General features: G+C 54.4%; 1 protein-coding gene across 1 annotated transcript in view; it reads left to right on the forward strand.

Moving 5' to 3' along the window:
- LHX4 (LIM homeobox 4) overlaps positions 1-21,115 on the forward strand; it is a 46,666-nt gene that overhangs the window by 19,009 nt on the left and 6,542 nt on the right. Inside the window, exons 3-5 of the mRNA XM_045452561.1 lie at positions 15,212-15,414; positions 19,885-20,039; positions 20,384-20,555. Coding sequence (XP_045308517.1) covers positions 15,212-15,414; positions 19,885-20,039; positions 20,384-20,555 — 530 coding nt within the window. The remainder of the gene's footprint in view (positions 1-15,211; positions 15,415-19,884; positions 20,040-20,383; positions 20,556-21,115) is intronic.

Raw genomic sequence — 21,115 nt, forward strand, 5'->3', positions numbered from 1 at the left:
GCTGGGGTGCAGGCAAAACCCATTAGGATCACGTCACAGGACTCTGTCACCAGAGAAGCTCCTTTGAGCGCCTGTCTGGGGTTTGGAACTTGACCTTGACTGGCTGGCTCTGAGTGTTTGGGAAAGGGAAGTGGTCGCAGCTCAGGTGTAGGTTCGGGCTTGGGAGAAGTAGTGATGAGGAAAGATGGTCCCTTCAGAAGGGACCTGGGGTGCAGGCTGGGGGAGGAGTAGCATAGGCCTATGAGTCATAAGCCCAAGACCAGAAATAACAATGACAATTACTTGCTCAGGCCAGGGCACTGACCTCTTGCCTCTGTGGCCTCCCCATGCCATGACCCTCATTTGGATCCTTCCAGGGCATTGTTTAGCAGTAACCTCATAACTCACCTCCCGCTTCCTTGAGGCCACATGTCCCCCCACCACACCGGCATCCAACTTCACCACTGACCCCGGCCCCCAGCTCCTTCAGCAAGGCCCCCTCTGCCTACAGAACATTCCAGATGCATTGTGCTATCAGAGCCTTCCACCCTGCCTCTCTTCTAGTCCTACCTCACTGCTTTCTTGGGTTCCCAATGCCCCCCAGCAGGGTGCCCCCTTTCCCAGGCAGGCCTTGACCCTGGCTATTGTATCCTCCAGGGATGATGTCTGTCCTCTGAAGGTCTCCCCCATTCTTCCATGGCCGTGAGTCCAGCTCTTCAGCGGATGGGCACCCTGAGTTGCCTTGTTTTTGCTCACTCCTCCCGCGCCTGTTTGATCTTTCTTGTTGGCATGAGGAAAGACTTATTAGGTATTATTTTTCTGTCCCTGGCATATGCACCTGGCCTTGTCTACAGACCATCACTGGGTTTGATCACATAGTGAATTTACAGCATGCTTGGTGACCAGTTTCTTCTGTCCCTCACATGATGTCCTGTGAATCCTGGAGGCCCAGGCTGCCTGGGAAATGCACAGGCCCATGATTCAGTCGCAGTTACTTTCCTGGTTCCATAGGACTGCCCTGCTTCATAAAATGACCCACCCTCAGGGCTGGATCCTCTTGTGAAGTAGGGGAACAGGCCACAGATTCAGTGCTGAATCCAGGTCATTAATTCTGAGATGAAGTGCTGCGTGGAGAGAAATTTATTTTTGTTTTTAAGTTTTATTTATTTGGGGTGCCTGGGTGGCTCAGTTGGTTAAGCATCCAACTTCGGCTCAGGTCGTGATCTCACAGTTGGTGACTTCAGGCCCCGCGTCGGGCTCTGTGCTGACAGCTTGGAGTCTGGAGCCTGCTTCGGATTCTGTGTCTCCCTCTCGCTCTTCCCCTCCCCTGCTGACACGATGTCTCTCTCTTTCTCAAAAATAAATAAACATTAAAAAATTTTTTTAAAGTTTTATTTATTTATTTTGGGAAAGAGAGCGCACGTGAGTCGGGGAGGTGTAGAGAGAGAGAGGGAGAGCAAGAGAATCCCAAGCAGGCTCCATGCTGTCAGTGCAGAGCCCCACACAGGGCTCAATCCTATCAACTGTGAGATCATGACCTGAGCCAAAGTCAAGAGTCAGATGCTTAACCAACTGAGCCACCCAGGCCCCCTGTGTGGAGAGAAGTTAAAAGCTGAGGTGATTGTCCCCGCTGATAATGGAGATTGAAGATTGGGCCACTCTGAAGCCGCCCAGGGAAGACACTTGGATTCACAGGCAGTCAGGCCCCACACAGCTCTTGGGGACTGTGGCTGTTCGGTGCAGGAAGACACAGCCACAGGTGCAATTTGGTATAGCAAGTCACAGGGCGGGGCGAGGACACTGGGGGAGTCAGTCCTCCAGGGTCAGACTGGCTTCACCCCTCTCGCACCCCACTGCCGGGGTCTTGGGATCCACTGCCCACTTGGGGCTCAGGCTGTAACCTGGCTGCAGAGCCCGTGGTCCCCTCCTCATTATGGTTCATTAAACATCACCAGGCACCTACTTTCAGACGGCGCACAGGGTACCTGTGAGCAGAGAGAGAATACGAGGCAGGGCGGGAGGGGCAGAGCAGTTCCCTGAGCCCCAAGCCCCTTCCTGTCCCGCAGGAGGCTGCCAGAGTCACTTCCGGCAGCCTGGTGAGAGGGAAGGTCGGTGCCATGAGCTTGAATTCACCTGTCAGACCTCAGGATGCTCTCAGCTGCGGGATCTGGAAGAGGCCTGGTGGGAGCCAGGGAGACTCTCTGCTCTACGCTCCTTGAAGGAAAAGAAAAGGAGAGAAAAATCACTGCCCTTTTCAGATACCTGCCCCATAGCTCTGCTCAGAGGGGCACTGACCTCACTGATCAGCATTGTGGTTCTAATTTTCAGGATCAATATTTTAAATCTTTTTGCCCATAACAAGGGGAAGGGCCACTGCTTTGCGTAACTCCAAGGGGTATCCTTTATCCTGCGTGAAGGTTTTTGAATCGAGACTGTCATGTGATACCTCAGAAGTGGGGTGAGGTCAGCCTTCCATCAGCCTTCAGCCCACGAGTTGTGATAATACTGGTGGCTGACAGCAGAGGGCGCTGTTGATGTGTGCACAGACCAAGAAAGAAGTATTGTTGGAAGGTTGTACTCTGTGGTTGTTGCATTTTTCTCTTGGAGCTGTTGAATTCTGTCTTGCTCGGTAACATTGGCTGATCTTTGCTGTTGTTTGTTGTTTTTGCCTCCTGGGTCCTTGGCTGCCTTTCTCCACAGGAAATAAAAGTCTGAGACCGAGAGGAGAGGCACGGAGTTGACTAAACGCAGTGGTTCCGAGGCTATTACAAATGAATCACAAGCTGAGGAGCCAACGGCTCTTTCTGTTGTATTTGCTAAGCAAGTCCTTTCTGGGCTGCGTGTCCCGTACGTCCCGGGTCCCCATCTCCTTGCAAAGAGACCAGGGCCTGGGGAGGGCAGGAGTCTGGGAGTAGAGCTTCTGGGTCCCCTCCTCATCACTGACTGGGTCCTGGGAGGGGCTTGGCAGCTCTCTTACTCTGAAGTGCAGTGAATAGCACAGGTTCTCTGCTCCAGGAACTGGGTGCCCTTGGGCAGGTTCCTTAACATCTCTGAACTCCACTGTCCTCTTCAGAAAAAAATGGGAATGTTAATGGTGCATGCTTTAGAAGACCTGGCACACAGGAGCATTTCACAAAAGGGAGTTATTTTATGAACAGAGGGGTTTAGTGAACCCAGACGGTGCTCGGTTGGATTCCTGTCCTGTCTCGTGCTAGCTGTTTGTCAGAAAACAAGTGACCGGGCCTTTCTGAACCTCACTGCCTTACTGTTAGAAGGCGCTCATTGTGGAGCGCAGAGTCGTGAGATGGGAAGGAAATAGCATGGAAACCATGTCTAGCAGGATGCTGGCTGCTTTACCAGTGTCTCTGGGTTTCTGGCCCTGACATGTGGCCACTTGACCTGCAGCCCTGGAGGGCCAGGCTGTCAGAGCCCTCCCTCGGGGCTAGGCCTGGGCTGGCTTCTCCTGGCCTCCCTCCTCCCCGCCCCCAGCCCTCAGCTTTGAGACCTTCCTGTTGAGGTGACATTTAACGTCCTGCGGAGATGAGGGTAGCCTGGCAGAGCTCGGAGGGCACACTGCATTGTGCTGGGAATAAAGCACAGGCTGAAGATGCCGTGGGGATTTACATGAAGATTTGGGAAACAAACCAGCAATTACGACAGTGTGAAAACAAACAGGGCTACAGAATCAAAGAGAGAGCAGCACAGCTTTCGAGAACATTCCAGGCTTGTGTCCCTGACCATCAGGGCTTTGTGCTCATACCCGCAGCAGGGAGCCTGGGGGAAGAGTTGGAGGCATTCTGAGAGTGACTGCCACTACAGGGGGTTCCTGTCTAAACTTCTTGTGTCTCTGGGGGTGTCTGTCTGTCCCCGAGGCCTTCACCTGCATGGCGGGCAGAGATGGTCACTTCTGGGGACCCAGTGGGATAGAAGGCCGCTTCACGACTTGTCAGTGGGGAGCTGTGTGGGCCGCTGCCCCGCTTGGCCGGGTGCTTTGGTTCCTCACAGTGCCCCCTCCCCCAGCCAGTCAATCTCCAGGCAGGCTGCCGGCCAAGGGCAGGTAAGCAGCGTCCTTGGGAGCCCGGGAGATGCTGATTTATCCCTGCAGTTCAGAACAGCCTGTTTCAGCTCCAGCATGCCCTGCGTTTGGCCGGGACGCAGGGTGGTTTTGCTGGCTCCAGCCTGGTCTTCACTAGTGACCTTGGCCCAATCACTCTGGTGACCAGGGCCCCCACCCCTAGGCAGGGCAGATGCCCGCAGGAAATCAGGTAATACGGGCAAAGTCCCGCTCAGCCTCTCTGCGAGGTGGACTTCACAGAGTGGCCCGCTTTGGGTTTGAATGCAGACTCTATGTGACCTGGGGGCATTTGATCTCTGAGCCTCACCATCCCGCCTCAAAAGAGGGATGGGAACACACATCTCCACTTTTCTGGATTACCCTGAGGATGAAGTAAGATTTAGGAAGTGCTTTGTAGTCGTCATTAGGGGTTATTCTTATTGAAGTCATGATGGTGAATGTATATGGAAGGAGGAGAAAGAAAGAGAGAAGGAGGTTCGTAGGGGCTGAGGCTACAAAAGGCTGCAGACAAGACAGGGGTTCCGGGGTGGGACTTGTGTCCACCTGCCTGTGTCCAGTGGCAGGTCAGGTGATTGGAACAACGGTCTGCCTGGTGGTGTGGGGGCAGGTGAGAGCCACCACAAGCCCTCCCCAGGGGACGCCATCCCTCCCCGTGTGGTCCAGAGCTCTGTGTGTGTGACTGCAGCCTTCAGCCTTTTCTTCCCAGAGTGGGGTTCCCGGCTCGGGCCGGGGGAGACCAGCCTGTGTGCTTGTGTGGCCATCTCCAGCCAGCTTTTACTTTGTAGCCCCAGGAAGAGGCCACTTCAGTTCTGGGGTTGATTGCTGGTCCAGTCTGGGTCCAGGTCCTTGTGAGCCAGTGTTATTTCTGGTAACTACACACCTGCTAGCCTCCCCCCTCCACGCGCATGGCCATGTGCATGCATTCACACACACACACACACACACATTCTAGCAAAATGTGCTTAAGGAACCCACAGGGGGAGGGTCTCTTTGACGTGTGACTTTCCATAATTTCTGAATAGTTTATAGTCTAATTTCCTCGCTAAGCAAATTAAACCTTTTAAGGTAACGATCAGATGGTCCAGATAGTGTCTGTGCATGTGGACATTTGTAAGATTCAAACACACTGGTGGGACCAGGCCCACAGTCATCTGCGAAGGCCTGTAATCAAGGCAGAAGCAATTACTTAGCGGAGCAGCTCCCCCCTGGGACCCGAGGCCGTATATCAGGCGGTGATGAGTCCGCGGATTGTCTCCCCGCCCCAGAGGCCCCGGTTCAGCTGCGCCTGCCCAGCCTGGGGCGAAGGCCTCCTGACATCTGTGGGGCCTGCAGCCCAGAGACTTTTCGGCCTTGGGGAATCTGGAGCCAAGTGGTTGCAAATCAACCTGGGAGTGAGATGGCATCTGAGCTGTGGAAACGGGTCCCCAAGCAGAGAGGGGTCTGGGTTCCTCGGGGGTGGGACGTGTGGAGGAGCCTCTTCATCCCAGGAAAACACACCAGCCAGTTGGGGGGGGTGGTGGCCCCCGTCTCCTCCTCGGTGAAGGTTCTACCACCTGCCCTCTACTTCATCTCCACCCCAGGCATTCGGTCGTGGGCTCCCAGCTCTTTCTATTCCCACTGCCTCTGCCCCCTCTCAGCCCCTGTCAGCTCCCCTCTGTGCAGCTGGAAGCTTCTTCCTGCCAGGCCTCCCCAAATGCCCTGCCCAGCACTGGCCGCTGTGATCCGGCTCCACCTCATTTCCTGCTGGTTCTCTGGCCCAGGTCACGCAGGAGGGTCCCACGAGAGCCAGTGTCTGGCTTGTGGCTCTGACTCTGTGGCCCTGGGAGCCCCACTTGAGGAGAAGCCACAGGTGAATGAGAGCTGGGCTCTGTGGCCCGAGCGACGTGTCAGTGCAGTAGGTCAGTCTGGTGTGAGGAGTCAGATGGGACCTCCGTCCCTGAATGTCCCTGCCACACCACCATTGAGAATGGGTCCTTAGGTCTTGGGGGACTCAAGAATCAACAAGCAACCTGCAGATGCCACAGGGGTGCTGAGACATCTGTGACACAGGGCTTCTCTGGTCTGCATGGGGGCCTTGCTAACTGCGGACGCTGGGCCCGGGGTCAGGAGTCGGGGTGGCTCTTCCGGTTGTAAGCAGACATCCCAGGTGGTTCCTCTGCACAGGGCAACTTGGTGACAGCTGAGTGAACACGTGGGCAGAGAGGAATTAGACTGGAGTGAGCAGAGTAGGTGCCAGGAGGTAGGAGTGGGAAGGAGGGGGAGTGTAGTTGAGCCGGAGACAGCTCCCAGCCTGTCCCCATCCGGGAATGGAAATACCTACCTGGGAGGGCCATTGTGCAGTTTAAATGAGGTAGCTCACATGAAATTGCCTGCGTATGATGTGCTCGATGCGTGTTTGCCGAAACTAAGGGAGGTGGGCGGGACTCTTGCAGAAGAGGGTCGGATCCGGATCTGATGTCCCATTACCTCTTGGGAAGCAAATCTATCCCCAGCTGGGAACGGGGGGAGGGTGGAGCATGACTGAGGGAAAGGGGGAGTTGGGCTCCCTAGCCCCTTCTCTGCCACTAACTGAGCTGTGTGATCTTGGACAAGTTACTACCCCTCTCTGGGCCCCAGTTTTGTTCTGTGTTAAATGAGGGGGTTGGACTGGGTCACTGGTTCTAAAGCTTTTCTAGTAGCATCCACCTCAGGATAATATTGAATGTTTATCCAGAAGAAAAGCATTATATTAAAAAAAAAAAAAAAAAAAAAAAAAAAAACAGCACCTGGGTGGCTCTGTCAGTTAAGTGTCCAGCCTTGGCTCAGGTCACGATCTCAAGGTTTGTGAGTTCAAGCCCCGCATCCGGCTTCACGCTGACAGCATGGGACCTGCTTGGGATGTTTTCTCTCTCCCTCTCTCTTTGCCCTCCCCCACTGTCTCTCTCAAAATAAATAAACCTAAAAAGTAAAGAAAGAACCCTCCCCAGCAAAAGGCAGAGCGCTGTGGGGGCAGTTCCAATGGGTCTGGGAGCGTGTGTTGTGGGGGGCTGTGTTTCTACTCCTGAAGCCTCTGATATTACCTGGTGTCAGGCCTTCTCCAAATATGGCCCCTGTCTATGTCTGGAGAAGGCTGGCCGTTCTGGGGCAGAACTTTATGCGCCCGTGACATGGCTGCGGTGGTGATATATGTTGGAAATATTGGTACATACAGTAACAGTAAATATCAGCAACTTACCTGTCAAGTGTGGTGATAGATAAAAGAAATACATGTAGGGATGTGTCAGCCGGGAAAAAAATATACAGCCCGCAGTAAATCACCACCAAGCAATTAAAGCATAAAATTAAGTTATGCAGTATTTTGTTTCCTCAGGACAGTACACTGTGCTGCGTCAGCCCCCACACGCAGTCGCTGGCGTGGGCCTGGGCTCACACCCCCCAGCTGCCTCCTGATGGCCGAGTAACGAAGAACATCGGGTTCAAGTCCCAGCTCCACTGTTTCTGGCTGTGTGGTCTCTAGCACGTCATCGATCCTCTCTGAACTTATTTCCTCATGCGCAAATGGGGGACAAGTATTAATGCATACCACAGGCATAGGCATTCCTTGTTTATTCACCAGCTCTTCACAGAACACGTGTCCTGGTCCAGTACTGCTGGACGTACTGGACTTGGCGGTGAACAAATCAGATACGGTGCCTGCTGGGCATGGAGAGATCGGGTAGACAAACAAGAACGGTGAGGTGCATCCAGGGGAGATATGGAAGGAAGTGCTGGATGGAGCATGGGGGTGGTCAAGGAATGCCTCTGGAGAAGGTGACGTTTGTGGGGTAACCTGCAGGAAATGCAGACGTGAGCCATGTAGGTAACTGGGGAAAGAGCACCCCGAGCTGAGGAAGCCCGAGGAGCCAATGTGGCCGGGCGAGTGAGCAGGCAGAGTGGTAGGAGAGGAGGCTAGGTCGTCTTGGAAGGTCTCGGAGGCCAGTAAAGGGACTTCAGCTTTTACCCTGAGCCAGGGGGGAGCCACCGGAAGGTGTGGAGCAGGGGAGTGAGATGGGATCGCTGTGGCCATTGTGGGGGGAAGGGCTGAAGCCACGAGAGCCGTTAGTGGTGGGCAAGGCGTGATGGGGCCCTGAACTAGGGAGGCAGAGGTACAGATGGTCAGAGGTGGTCCAATTCTTGACCGAATTTTGGGTAGAACCGACAGGGTTTGCTGACATATTAGGTGGATGTGTGCAAGGCTTTCAGCCTTAGTCACTGGAAGAATGAAATCACCATTCTCTGACGCGGGGCGGGGGCGGTGCAGATTCTGGGGAGAATCAGGAGTTTGGTTTCAGACATCCAAGCAGAGAGGCTGAGGAGACAGTGGGATATACCAATCTGAGCTAGGCGAGAGGTCTGGGTGAGAGGTGGAAGTGAAGTCCCCAGCGAGTGGGGTAGATGGAGGAGAGGCTGCTGGGGGGGGGGGGTGTGGGGGAGAAGGGACAGAGCCAGGAGAGCTGGTCCTGTAGCCAAGTAAGCACAATGTTCTAAGGAGGAGGGAGAGAGCCAATGCCATCGAAAAGTCAGGGGAGACAAGACCTGATCACTGGGCCAGCAGCGCTGGGGTCATGGGTGACCTTGGCAAGTGCAGTTTGGGTTGATTGGTGGGTGACACCTGACTGGAGTGTGTATCAGTCAGGGTTCTCCAGAGAATGGAACCAGCAGGCTGTGTGTGTGTGTGTGTGTGTGTGTGTGTGTAATATAAAGAGATTTATTATAAGGATTGGCTCATGTGATTTTGGAGTCAGAGAAGCCCTGAGATCTGCAGTCAGCAAGCTGGAGGCCCAGGAGGGCTGATAGTGTGTAAATTCTGGTCCAGAAACCAGCAGCGTTGAGGTCTAAGAAGAGCTGATTTTTTAGTTCAAGTTTAAAGGCAGGAAAAAGCCAATGTGACCTCTCAAGGAAGTCAGGCAGGAGGAATTTCCTCTCGCTCTTGGGATAGTCAGCCTTTCTGTTCTATTCAAGCCTTCAGCTGATTGGATGAGGCCCAGCCACAATGGGGAGGGCAATCTGCTTTACTCAACCTACTGATTCATATGTTAATCTCATCCCAAAACACCCTCACAGACACACTCAGAATAATGTTTGACCAAATATCTGGGCACCCCATGGCCCAGTCAAGTTGACACATAAAATTAACTAACCATCAGAGTGGATTCAAGAAAAGAGTGGTGGGGCAGGGGAGGTGATGCCTGGGTGGCTTAGTTAAAGCTTCTGGCTCTGGGTTTCAGCTCAGGTCATGGTCTCGCGATTCATGGGTTTGAGCCCCCGGTGGGTCTCCACCGGTGGAGCCTGTCTGGGATTCTCTCTCCCCGCTCCCCTGCTTACACTGTCTCTCTCAAGATAGATAAATAAGCTTAAAAAAAAAAAAAAAAAAAAAAAGACAGAGGAGTGGGAACAGGGGCATTAGACATCTTGCATGTAGACCCTTCTTTTGGGGAATTTTGCTCTACAGGGAGTAGAGAAGTTGGGTGGTAGATGGAGGGAGATGCGGGGTCAAGAGAGGGTTTTTGAAGTGACAGAAATAATAGCCTGCTGGGTAGGATCTAGTTGAGAGGGGAAATTAATCACGTGGGGGCAAAAGGAACAGTTGCTGGAGGAATGATCTTATTAGGCAGGAAGAAAGGGACTCCGTGCCTAAGTGGGCAGCTGGCCTTGAACAGGGGCACAGGTGGTTCTGGGGTAGGAAGCAGAGGGAAGGCAGGACAAATGGGTGGCCGGACAGGACAGCTGAGTGCCCCTTTTCCCTGGGAAATGGGAAGCCACTGGCTGAGGGGTTGGGGGTGGGGAGCTGGAGAGAGGAGGTGTTTGGGAGCACAGGACAGTGAATGCACTAGGGAGTACACCTCCCTGTGGCTCCCGGGCCCTGTTGAGACACGGGTCACAGATTTGAACGGAGCCTCGTCGGTGAGGTGCTGTGTCTACTCCCTGTCTGGTGGAGAAGGCAGAGGGTGGCGAGCGGGGTGGTGAGGTGAGGCTGTGTGCAAGGGAGGGGTTAGTAAGCAGAGGCCTTGCTGGGTGAGGAGGAAGCCGGGCCAGGAGGGGAGCGAGGACCCGTGCACAGCACAGCGGGAGCACTAGCTGGACCCTGCGTCAGCAGAGCTGTGGGGCTTGGTGCCTCGGGGAGGGAACTAGAAGGTCCAGAAGATGGCGTGATGGCTGGAAAGCACCGCTGGAGGCACTGCAGTTCCTGCCAACAGAAGGTCTGAGTGGACTAGGGGATGAGTGGCTGAGGAAGGGTAGTGGCCATGACCTTCAGAGGAAGAGGTCAGAGAATTGAGGGAGCAGGGGCAGGAAGGACTGTTGCGTGGATATCGAAGTCACCAAGCATTATGGCAGGAAGGACAGGACCAAATTCACGGCGGGGGGGGGGGGCTGGGGGGGGCAGGAGGTGAGGGGGAGGTGCTGGGATGACCACCATGAGGAGGTAGCAGGGAGCGTCTGTGGATTAAGCACAGGTGTGCACACACAGGGGTGCACGGTAGGGGCTTAGTACTTGGGAACTGCTTTCGTTAGTAGCATTTCAGTGTCCAGCGTAGGGAGCCTGGGATCATAGGACAGAACTTAAAATCAGAATGTGCCAGAACATTCGTGGTATAGGATTTACATGCACCAGTTTCTAGAAGGTGTGCAGGGCCTGCCTGTTGCCCACTTTCTGCAGGATCCAGACACCCTCAGGATAGTCCACCCCCCCCCCCCAACCAGGCTTGTCGACAGCAGCAGGGGTGGACAGGTAAATGGGCAGATGGGAGCTCAGGCTGAGCACTGGACCCAAGGGTGAGACTGAGGACATGGGCCTGGCCCCTGTTGGCTGACATCTGGTGCATTTCCTTAGCCAGTGGCCTAGGCCCCTGAGGCCCGCCCTCAGGGGGGGCAGAGGTGTGGAAGGTGCAGGCAGGGTCAGTCCTGTGTTGGGGGTCACCCCCGGGGTGAAGGGTCCCAGAGCAGCCCCTGCATTGCAGGTCTGGGGGCCGCATACTCTGGGGCTCAGAGCAGCTCAGAGCTCCTCTCCCCAAGTTCCCTTCTGGGGTAGGGACAGCACGGCTGGCTTCCCAGTGGAGGTTTGCTGTGATGCCTGCCATGTGCCAGCAGAGCTCTCAGAAACCCGAGTTCAAGCCCGATTCTCTCTCGTTGCCTTTGTGCGCCGCGGCCGGCACCTCACCATCTGAGCCTCAGTTTCTCATCTGTTAGCAGGTATCGTAATACCTGCCTCTACATTGGACACGCAGGTGACATCTGTCGAATGTGCATGATGATGGCACAAAGCGGGATACAAAGTTGTTGTATTTTCGTCCACTGTGGCCTCACTGCAACCCGGGTTTGAGTCCTTTCTCGGAAAAGCTTTTGACAGGAGTTCTTGTGTTCTGTGTCCTTCCCTGATGGTTCAGACACACTTTTGTTTTGTTTTTTTGTTTTTGTTGTTTTGTTTTACTTTTTTTGTTTAATTTATTTGAGAGAGAGAGAGAGAATACGAGCAGGGAGGGGCAGAGAGAGAGAGAGAGAGAGAGAGAATCCCAAGCAGGCTCCACACTGCCAGCATGGAACCTGATGCAGGGCTCGAACTCATGAACCTTGAGATCGTGGCCTGAGGTGAAACCAAGAGTCAGTCGCTTAACCTACTGAGCCACCCAGTTGCCCCCAAACACACTTTTTAAGGAGTTCATGTGTTTATTCCTTTGCTCGTTCAGTGGGTCTTTGTTGCCTGTCTACTACAAGCTGGGCAGGGATAAGAGAATTTCCAGTGATGTTGGTCTGAGTAGGAAAGGAACTTGGGCCATTAGTAAGTCCTTCCTTGCATTTTCTTTGTCATTTGGATCACCTCTAGCTGCTTTCCCTGGGGAGACCGGGTGTCCCTGGAGGCCTGGCCAGAGAGATGGTCCTTCTGGTGAGCAGGGCATGGCAAGTTGCAGCAAGAAGACAGGGCCCTGCACATAGGAGGTGCTTGGGGACAGGAGGAAGGGGGTACTGCCTGGGAAATCTCTCAGAAGCCTTTTCTTGGGGCACCTGGGTGACTCAATCGCTTAAGCATCTGACTTTTCAGCTCAGGTCATGATCTCATGGTTCGCGGGTTCGAGCCCCGCATCAGGCTCTGTGCTGACAGCTCAGAGCCTGGAGCCTGCTTTGGATTCTGTGTCTCCCTCTCTCTCTGCCCCTCCCTGGCTCACACTGTGTCTCTCTCTCTCTCAAAAATAAGTAAAACATTAAAAAAAAAAAAAAAAAAAAAAAGGAAGCCTCTTCCTTGGCTGGCATCCAGCTCCACCCCCACTCCAGTGTCCTTCAAATGTGGTCAGGTTGGATAGACATTGCCTCTCTCAGCAGCCAAGCTCACAGTTTTACCTTATTTTGGACCAGGGGATTTAAACTATGGCCGTCTCGTTATTGCCTGTCACGGAAGGAGTCATCCAGCTTATCCAGGCACGGCTGTCTCCTCTGTGACCCCGGCTGGTCTAAGCTCTGGGAGCTCGGGGACAGTGTCCTCACTACCCTCCCTCTCCAACAAGGCAGCACCTTTTTCTGGGGCCACGGATTCTGACCAGCAGGTGGCGGGGGTGCCCCTTGGCGCTCTGGGAGCCCTGCAGGTTAAGGGGGTGCCCATAGTCCCCTCATCGAGGATCCTGCTGGCTGTGCTCCAGGGGAGGAAGGTAATAAGGAGCAACTTCCACTTACCATCGGTATAAATCCCACAATCAGGAAAATTGCTTCAATTGCTAAAAAACGCTGGTGGGAAAGTCCATTTATTTTTCATTTTTCTTGTGCACTTGCCACCCTTATGCATGAATCACTGTCGGTATGTAGATTAAATTTATACCCCCGTTATCTTTCATGTCTCTGGGGCTCTGGTTACTGAAAGCCACGGTCTGCTTCTTAGTGGTGAGAGAGACGCGGTCCTCTCCCAGGGCACTGCCACTGGGGGTCTTCGCTATGTTCTGGAGCCTCCCCTTAGCGCTCCTCGCCTCACCAAGATCAGACTTGGTGTCTGGAGAACTCTCTGGAGCTGCTGTGGCTCCAGCATCTGCAGCAAAGGATTTGGACACTGGACTCTTAGTGTTTTATGTGGGAGGGCTTCCAGGGAGTGTGAATTGGCCGGGACAAGATACACAAACTGCAGGCATTTTGAAAACACACTCTAGTAACACATATACACACAGGCTTCCTTTCTCTTTGTCCCTCCAACACACACACGCACACAAGCACGTACTCACACAGGATACAACCGGGTGCCCGCCTACCTGCCCCTTTAACACAAATGACCTGGTTAGACAGCAGTTGTTGAAGAAGCCTGGTTTCGCAGGCGCTCTGGGAGGTGTAGAACTTTCTAGACGTGACAGTATACTTTGTTCTCCAGCCTCAGATTTAGCATCTCCGTGTACATCCTCTAAAAGCATGGGTCTCTATTTGCTGATTTATTCATTCAACAATTGTTAACTCTCCTTTCCTGGATCCTGTGCCCCTTTGAGAATCTGATGAAACCCCTCATGATGCACAAATTTGAATGACTCCGGGGTGGTTTGCAGAGCCCGTCCTGAGCCTCGGGCTAAGAACATTTGCTCTGGAGGTCTGCTCCTGTGCCACCAGCAGCACCCCCCCCCCCACCTCCTCCTCGCCAAACCAAGAGACTTTCCAGGAGTTCAGGGGTCTGGGGTCCTTCCAAGCCAGATGCCCCAGCCCCTCACACCCCAACACCCTTCTCAGACCTCATCTCAGGAAAGCAGTCCCCTGGGCCACACTTCTAGACTTAGAGACCCCCCCCCCTTCTCTCTCTGTGACACTGTTCCCGGGAGGGGAGTTTCTGAAGCTGCAGCTGGCCACGCCTGCTCCAGGCCCCTGCAGCCCCCCAGCAGGTATCATTACTGCATAAGAGACCCATCATTCTGCATTAATCTGGGATTCATCATGATAGCCATGACCATAATTAATTTATTTGGTATTAATGTGGATGAAATATGTACTGTCCTTTCAGGGGAAATCAGGCTGCCTATAAGCATTAGTTAAAAGGACCATTAAAATCAAACCTTCCCCAGATCCATTAGGCGAAGTCTTTCATCCTGAAGAAGATAAAGTTCTGCTGTGTGAAATGTCATGAATAATTAGGTTGATTGCTGTTTTAAACTCTGCCCCTGCCTCTCCAACCCCTCCCGCCTCCCTCCTGAAGGAGGGAAGACTCACCTGTAGTGGAGCACCCCCTTCATCACCCATGTCTACATTGGCCCCAGATTCCCCTCTGGCCTCCATGATCACCGGCGAGGCTCCATGTCTGTGGGCAGCGTGGGAAGGAGGCCTAAATGACTCCACTGGACTATATTTTCAATGTGTCTGCTTCTCCCACCCTCTTGCCCTTGGCCCAGGGTGGCGGTAGGCGCCTTCCTCTCGCCTCAGTGCTGGTCCAGAAAGGTGTAGACCAGGGAGAGGGCCACAGCAGCATTGTGCAAACAGAGGTCTGTAGACTCCTTGTCCTGAATGGCATAGGGGTGTGAACATGCAGATTCCTGGGACCACCTCAGACCGGCGCATTTCAGGGGCTGTACATGGGTAGGGGGTGGCGGTTGGCATGGAGAGCTTTGGCGTGTGCCAGACAGAGGGGAGAGGCAGGAGAGAGAAGCCTTCGGGAGATCCCTGCTCCTGCTGCCAAAGTCAAGTTTCTCCAGAACTCCAGCACGGACGCTGGCACGTGCTGTCTCCTGGCTCCTCTTGTGGGAGCATAAAGAGGTGCTAGCTGGATGCTTTTTGCACACCAGCCCGTGAACACACACAGTGGCCCCGTGGCACTGGTCCTCTAGGCCTCGCCATAAAGTCAAAGACCAGGATGTGGAGGGTGAAACAGCCTGCTCAGAGGGGACCCAGAGGGCTATTAACCGGGCATGCGGGAGCCCCTGGCTTGTCAGCCCGGAAGAGGCACGGGAGACTCGCTCTGATCCGGCCTCTTCATTTTGTGGGGAAAGAGCCCGGGGCACAGAACAATGAGGCTAGCCAGAGACAGAGGGGACCGGATGGTAAGCACCGGGTGGCCCAGGCTTTGACGCTCATGGACACCGCAGAGCGGTGGGCAGGAGAGGGGCTGGTATGATAGGAAGTGGGGGCAGCCAGACACCCCCCCCTCCACACACACACACTGAGCTCCAGTCCTTCCTGCTGCCTTGACAGGCGCTTCGGCACAAAATGCACGGCCTGCCAGCAGGGCATCCCCCCGACCCAGGTGGTGCGCAAGGCGCAGGACTTCGTCTACCACCTGCACTGCTTCGCCTGCATCATCTGCAACCGGCAGCTGGCCACGGGGGACGAGTTCTACCTCATGGAGGACGGGCGGCTGGTGTGCAAGGAGGACTACGAGACGGCCAAGCAGAACGGTGAGCTTCCCCCCACCCCTGCCCCGCCCCGACCTCTGCCCCGGGGCCTCCCGCTGCCCGCTCCTCCCTGGCGGCCTATCCCTTGGAGGAGCCCTGCTCGCTGGCGCCCTGCCTCCTCGGAGAAGTATCCCCAGATCTCTGCACGACGGTTCATTCTCCACACCCCCCACCCTTTCGCACCCGCTGGCTTCACCTATCAGGTTCCGGTCAGCGAGAGTGTGCTGTCCCCTCCACTGCTTGGTGGGCTTAAGAACAGCCAGGGGCCTCGTGCTTTTCGTGTGGGTGGCTCCTTGCCTGGGGTGGGCCTGGGAGGGGGCGCTGTCTCCCAGTGGACACTGGGGTTGCTCATCTGCCTTGGGTATTGGGGTTCACGTGTTCCTCCGCACTCCCACGCCTCCAAGGCCTCACTGAGTGAGAGCACTAGTGTTGGCCCAAGTCAGCTTCTATTTCAGTCAACTGTCTTGTTTCCCCTGTCAGACCTCAGGCTTGTCGAGGGCAGGGTCTCCCCCTTCCTTGCGTCTCCCGAAGTCCCTGATGCAGGATCAAGCACTTGGCGAGTCTGCACCTTGGGAGGCTCCAATCTGCCATATAACTTCCCGTCCACCTCCCCTTCCCCCAGCCCCCTCAGGGCCATCGTCCAGGGTCTTCGGCAGAGACCCCTGCAAGGCTGAGGCTGGTGTCAGGCCCCACCCAGCACGTGGTCGCCACACCTGGAAAACCTGCCCTCACATGGTCAGCCGAGGCAGCAGCTGCTCTGGGCCTAGACAGCTCTGAACCCTCAGAAAGGCCAAGCCTGACTCCCCGTCTCCTGTAGCCCCACCTCAGGCTCCTCACTCACAGCTGGGCCCCCAGGTGGTGTGCCCTTCGCCCTGGCTCCAGATCTGGCATTTGGCCAAACGCAGCCTGGGGGATCTCAGATGCACAAAATTCACAAAACATCAAGGCCATTTGCCTTTGACTAGAATCTTTATCAACTCAGGGTGTGACTGCAGAAAGCAGCTCTGGACAGCTCTGGGCTTGATGAAAACAAAAACCCAAAAAACAAAAAGCAAAGTAACAACAAATTTCATGCATCTCCTTCTAGATCTTTCCTGGCACATGTGTGTTATATAGATCTGATCCATACATGGAGAAACTGATTTTTCTGCCCAGTAACCACGGTTTCAAGTGAGGGTTTTGTGGTGGTGAGGAGGCAGAGGTACAGAGGACCTTTTGGTGAGGCAGCCGGCTTTGGTGGGAGGCGGGCAGGAAGGCACCGCAGGGGTGCCAGAGTCAGGGGCGTCCTCTCTCTTCTCCTAGAGCTTTGGAATCGATTCTGATGTCATAGAAGATTAGGGCATCTTGTCGGGGATAAACCATCAAGGCAGATGGACTCAGAGATCCCAGCTGCCTTTGGACCTCTGATGCCCTTCCCCAGAGATACTAAGAATTGCATGAGCTCCCTCCAGGCGGGCGGCTGCTTCTCCTCATCAGAGGCCTTGTTTAGACCCTGAGCATCCACGGCCTGGCATCCACCGCTGCTGGGGATGGTTCCAGAGGAGGGGGAGACTTAGCTGGGGAGGCAAGAATGACAGTCGGGTTCACACTTTTCATCAAGGATCATTTGTGCCATAGCAGACCTCTGTAGGACTCTGGATTTGGCATCAGAGGCTGGTGGGCATTGCTGCTCAGTCACTAAAGTGGGGGTCCCCTGGCCAGCCGTGTAACTGGTTGAGCCTTGGCTTCTCAGCTCAGTAGGGTCCGTAGGAGACGGGGAACAGCACCTGCCACATGGAGCTGTTTCCTGAGGGTTAAATAGGATGAGGCTTGTGGAACGGGATGCTGAAGGAGGGTGAGACCAGCGAGGAAGATGAACAAGCAGGGAGGTGAGATCTGCTGTAGGTTTTCAAGTAGCAGAAGGTTACACAGCATTCCTGACGTGTTCCTCCTGCCTCTGGCTGTTAGTGGGCAGGGCCCAGCCCATCCTGTGAAATCTGAGTGATCCTTAGTGCAGCAGGGGACCTTTATCTGCTTTGGGACATTTGGCTTTTTTTTTTTTTTTTTTTTTTTAATGTTTTAATTCCTCCTTGCTAATCTAAACCCTCTTTCAGGCTTATAGTTCCCTTCCTTGTGCTACACAAAGGACCTAATATCAGCTATTTGTACCTTAGTGTGAATGATTTTGTTCATTTGTTACATCTCCCTGGATATTTGCATTTTCAATATAATGAGGTTGCATTTTATGCCGGGGACAAGTGCTAGGAGACCCTGCATAATTCAAAACTAACATATTTTAAGACTAATTTTCCCATAGGAATTAATGTAAAAAGTAGGAGGGGGGGATGTATTCTGGAAGCACATAAATCCATAACCGGTGAAGTGTATCTTTGCCTTAATGCTACTTTTTATTTTCTCAGCACTATCTCTAATACCTTGCAGAATGCTCTCTCCTAAATTAACAGCCTAGGATATCATGGTCTCGCTTGGCCTTCCTCATAGCGTTTTATCACATTTAACTTCCGTACCAAAGTTATTGATTTTTGGGTACATTTTTCAGCATGAGCACTGCCACCACTACTTAATGAATACTTGGATGACATTGTTATAGGATATAAAAAAGATTTTAAATTATAATAACAGTGAATGTTAAAATAACAGCATAATAGTTCCCATAATCGCAAGAAGGAAGTCCTATGGACGTAGACAGCAGTTCTGAACAGAGGGGCCACCGGCCCAGGATGACGGGTATATCCCAGTGCGCCACCAGCCCAGGATGACAGGTATATCCCAGTGGCACTGCCATCTAGCCATGGTAACAACAGTTTGTAAATCACGAGGCCAGCTTATTTAAAAATTAGGCAATTCTTGTTGAATTAAAATTTTCTGATGGTTTTATGATTTCAAATTTTATATCTAAAGCCTATACAGGTATTTTTAAAGTGCACTATTTCATACTGGCATCAAACGCTGGCATGCTGTTATCTCTGTAAATATGGGCAGAAGGCATTGATTCCTTATAACAGAGTTTGAAATATAGAGAGTTTTGGAGGCTTTCCTCAGTTTCTCCCACGATGGCTCTAAAAGACTTTCTCTTTGGATCCAGGGCTCCAAGGGAGGGATGGGGTGGCAGGGGGTTGCGGATGATAATAGCTCTGCTAGAGGAGAAAACAGCCCAAGGAGAAGAGAGGACAAGGGACTTCGTCCTCCCTCTGCTGTGTGCATGACTGCAGTGTGGACTGGGGCTGTACAACACGCTGCCCAACTTAGGGCAGACGGCATTGCCCCAGGCTTCAGAGTGGGGAGGTAACTTGCCCACATCACTCACTCAACTCAACAAGAAGGTTGAGCCCAAGTCTTTGGGCTGCAAGAAAACCTTTTCAGAACTGTCGTGAGCACTGAATGCACACAGAGTTCTCAGATCACACCAGGCACATAGTAAGTGCTTAGCAAACATTGGCTTATTGTTGTTCCTAAGAGAGGGTTTTCTTGAATGGGAAAGAAGGAAGAGAGAAACAGGGTGGGAATGAAGTAGAGACATTTTATAGGACACACAGGGGAGGAAGCACAGAAAACCCAGAGAGCCAGGGACACGGTGGCTGACCTACTCTTTGCTGACTCGGGGATGCCATGCAGAGAGGATGGGTGTAAGTCTAGTGCCGGGAGAGGAGATGAGCCGTCTGCACTTGGCTGTGTGCTGCTGACTGCACCCCGGTGCCTCTGTGCCTGACTGAACAAACCAGCCTCTAACAGTATTCTGCTCAGAATCCACTGAAGGCTGATCCGCCAGTATGTTGTCCTGAGCACTCTTTAGACTGGTGGTTTTCTAAAAATTTTGGCTGTGGCCCAGAGTAAGGAACTCATTTTACCTTTCAGCTCACCACACCTATTCAAACAGTGAGCACTAAGCAAGTCCCGGAAGCGATGCTTGCCCTCATCTGTCCCGTCTCATCCCATCCGTCCTACTTCCTCGAAAGGTTCTCGGTTGACATTACAACCCGCTCACACGTTCTGACCCATAATTGATGAACACCGCTTTGGGGTCACCCCCGCTGAGCCCAGGGAGGCCACCGGGAAGGCGCCTGCGGGCAGGAGGGTCAGGGGCGTCTGGGGTGGCCCAGAACGCACTTCACCCACCCTGGCTCATTAGCCTTCACAGCCCAGCTACTGATCCACAGGGACGTCCAACCAGAGTGTTTGCCAGGACAGGGAAGCGCATGGGATTGCGCACCTTGGGTCTGGTGGGAGCCCCGGGGGACTGAGAAGGGTGGGGAGCTGAGGGAGGGACTGTTGTCCTCATGTTCCTGTGAGTCGGGAGGGCCCGTGGTGAGGAGAGGGCTCCGTGGGGGTGGGGACCCTGCCACTCTGTCGTTCACCGTTCCGGCCCGCGGCTCTCCCCACGGCGGGCAGGGCTGTGTGAGGAGAGGAGGAAGGGGGATGAGCCCCAGCCGCTTCAGGCAGGCAGAGCCCTGTAAGGAGTGGTCTTCACCGCAGATGACTCTGAGGCCGGAGCGAAGCGGCCCCGGACCACCATCACAGCCAAGCAGCTGGAGACGTTAAAGAACGCCTACAAGAACTCCCCCAAGCCTGCCCGGCACGTGAGGGAGCAGCTGTCCTCGGAGACCGGCCTGGACATGAGGGTCGTACAGGTAGGACGCCCTGGCCTCCTCTGCTTTCTCGGGGCCCCAGGCCTGTGCCCTCTTGCTGGGCCTGGGACAGGGCCCCGGTGTCCTGTGCCCTCTACACGCTACAAGGGCGAGGCTCAGGGCGCGCCCTGGGGAGCTGGGCTTCGGGCCGTGACCCTGGGAAGCTTGTGGAAACAGGGACAGAGTCCTGAGGCCCAGGCAGAGGGAGTCGTGGACACATCACCCTCCTGGCCCTGAACTCCACGGAGGCTTCAGGGCCTGGCTCCAGCTGCCTGTCTTGGGGACCCTGGGGGCTCTGGGTTTGTGGTGGACACCCCCCGAGTGTGTCCCTTCTGCTTGTGCGGCAGGTTTGGTTTCAGAACAGAAGGGCCAAGGAGAAGCGCCTGAAGAAGGACGCGGGGCGGCATCGCTGGGGGCAGTTCTATAAGAGCGTCAAGAGGAGCCGGGGAGGCAGCAAGCAGGAGAAGGAGAGTTCTGCCGAGGACTGTGGGGTTAGTGACAGTGAGCTGAGCTTCCGAGGTGAGCAGGGCTGGAGGGGCGAGGCCGAGGCCTTAGGAAAGGCCCCTGGGAAACAGTAATTCTTGACGCTCAGGAGGGATCTTTCTTGAGGCCTTGACAGCTGCCTCCAGCACATAGGCTCTTCCCTGTGACTCGCAGCAAAGGAGCAGGGCGGTGGTGGGGATGGTGGAGGCCGCGTCAGTGGGACAAGGAGTAGGGAACAAGAGAGCTCTGCTGCTGAAATGTGGAAGCCGGGTTCCCTAGGCCCGTGGGCCCCAAGGCCTCCCCTCCTTTCCTGCTGACTGGGGCTCTCTCTCACCAGCCCGGGGGAAGCCGTAAGCAGACCGCTGTGTCTCAGCCCTGCATTTCCCTCCTCTGCAGGGGCACAGGCCTCCCTCCCGGGATCCCCTAGAGTGACCCCTCTCTCCTTTCCTGGTGGTGGTTGGGGAGGACATGCTCTATAGGCCCCACGCCCTGGGAAGTCAATACTGTGAGTGCCTGTGAGAAGGGGGCAGGCCTCGCTTCTGAAATCCCTTCCCCCACTGCTCACTTCATCCTGTCCCCTGCACATAAGCTTCGCA

Source organism: Leopardus geoffroyi, chromosome C3, assembly GCF_018350155.1.
Source record: "Leopardus geoffroyi isolate Oge1 chromosome C3, O.geoffroyi_Oge1_pat1.0, whole genome shotgun sequence".
Classification (NCBI taxonomy): domain Eukaryota; kingdom Metazoa; phylum Chordata; class Mammalia; order Carnivora; family Felidae; genus Leopardus; species Leopardus geoffroyi.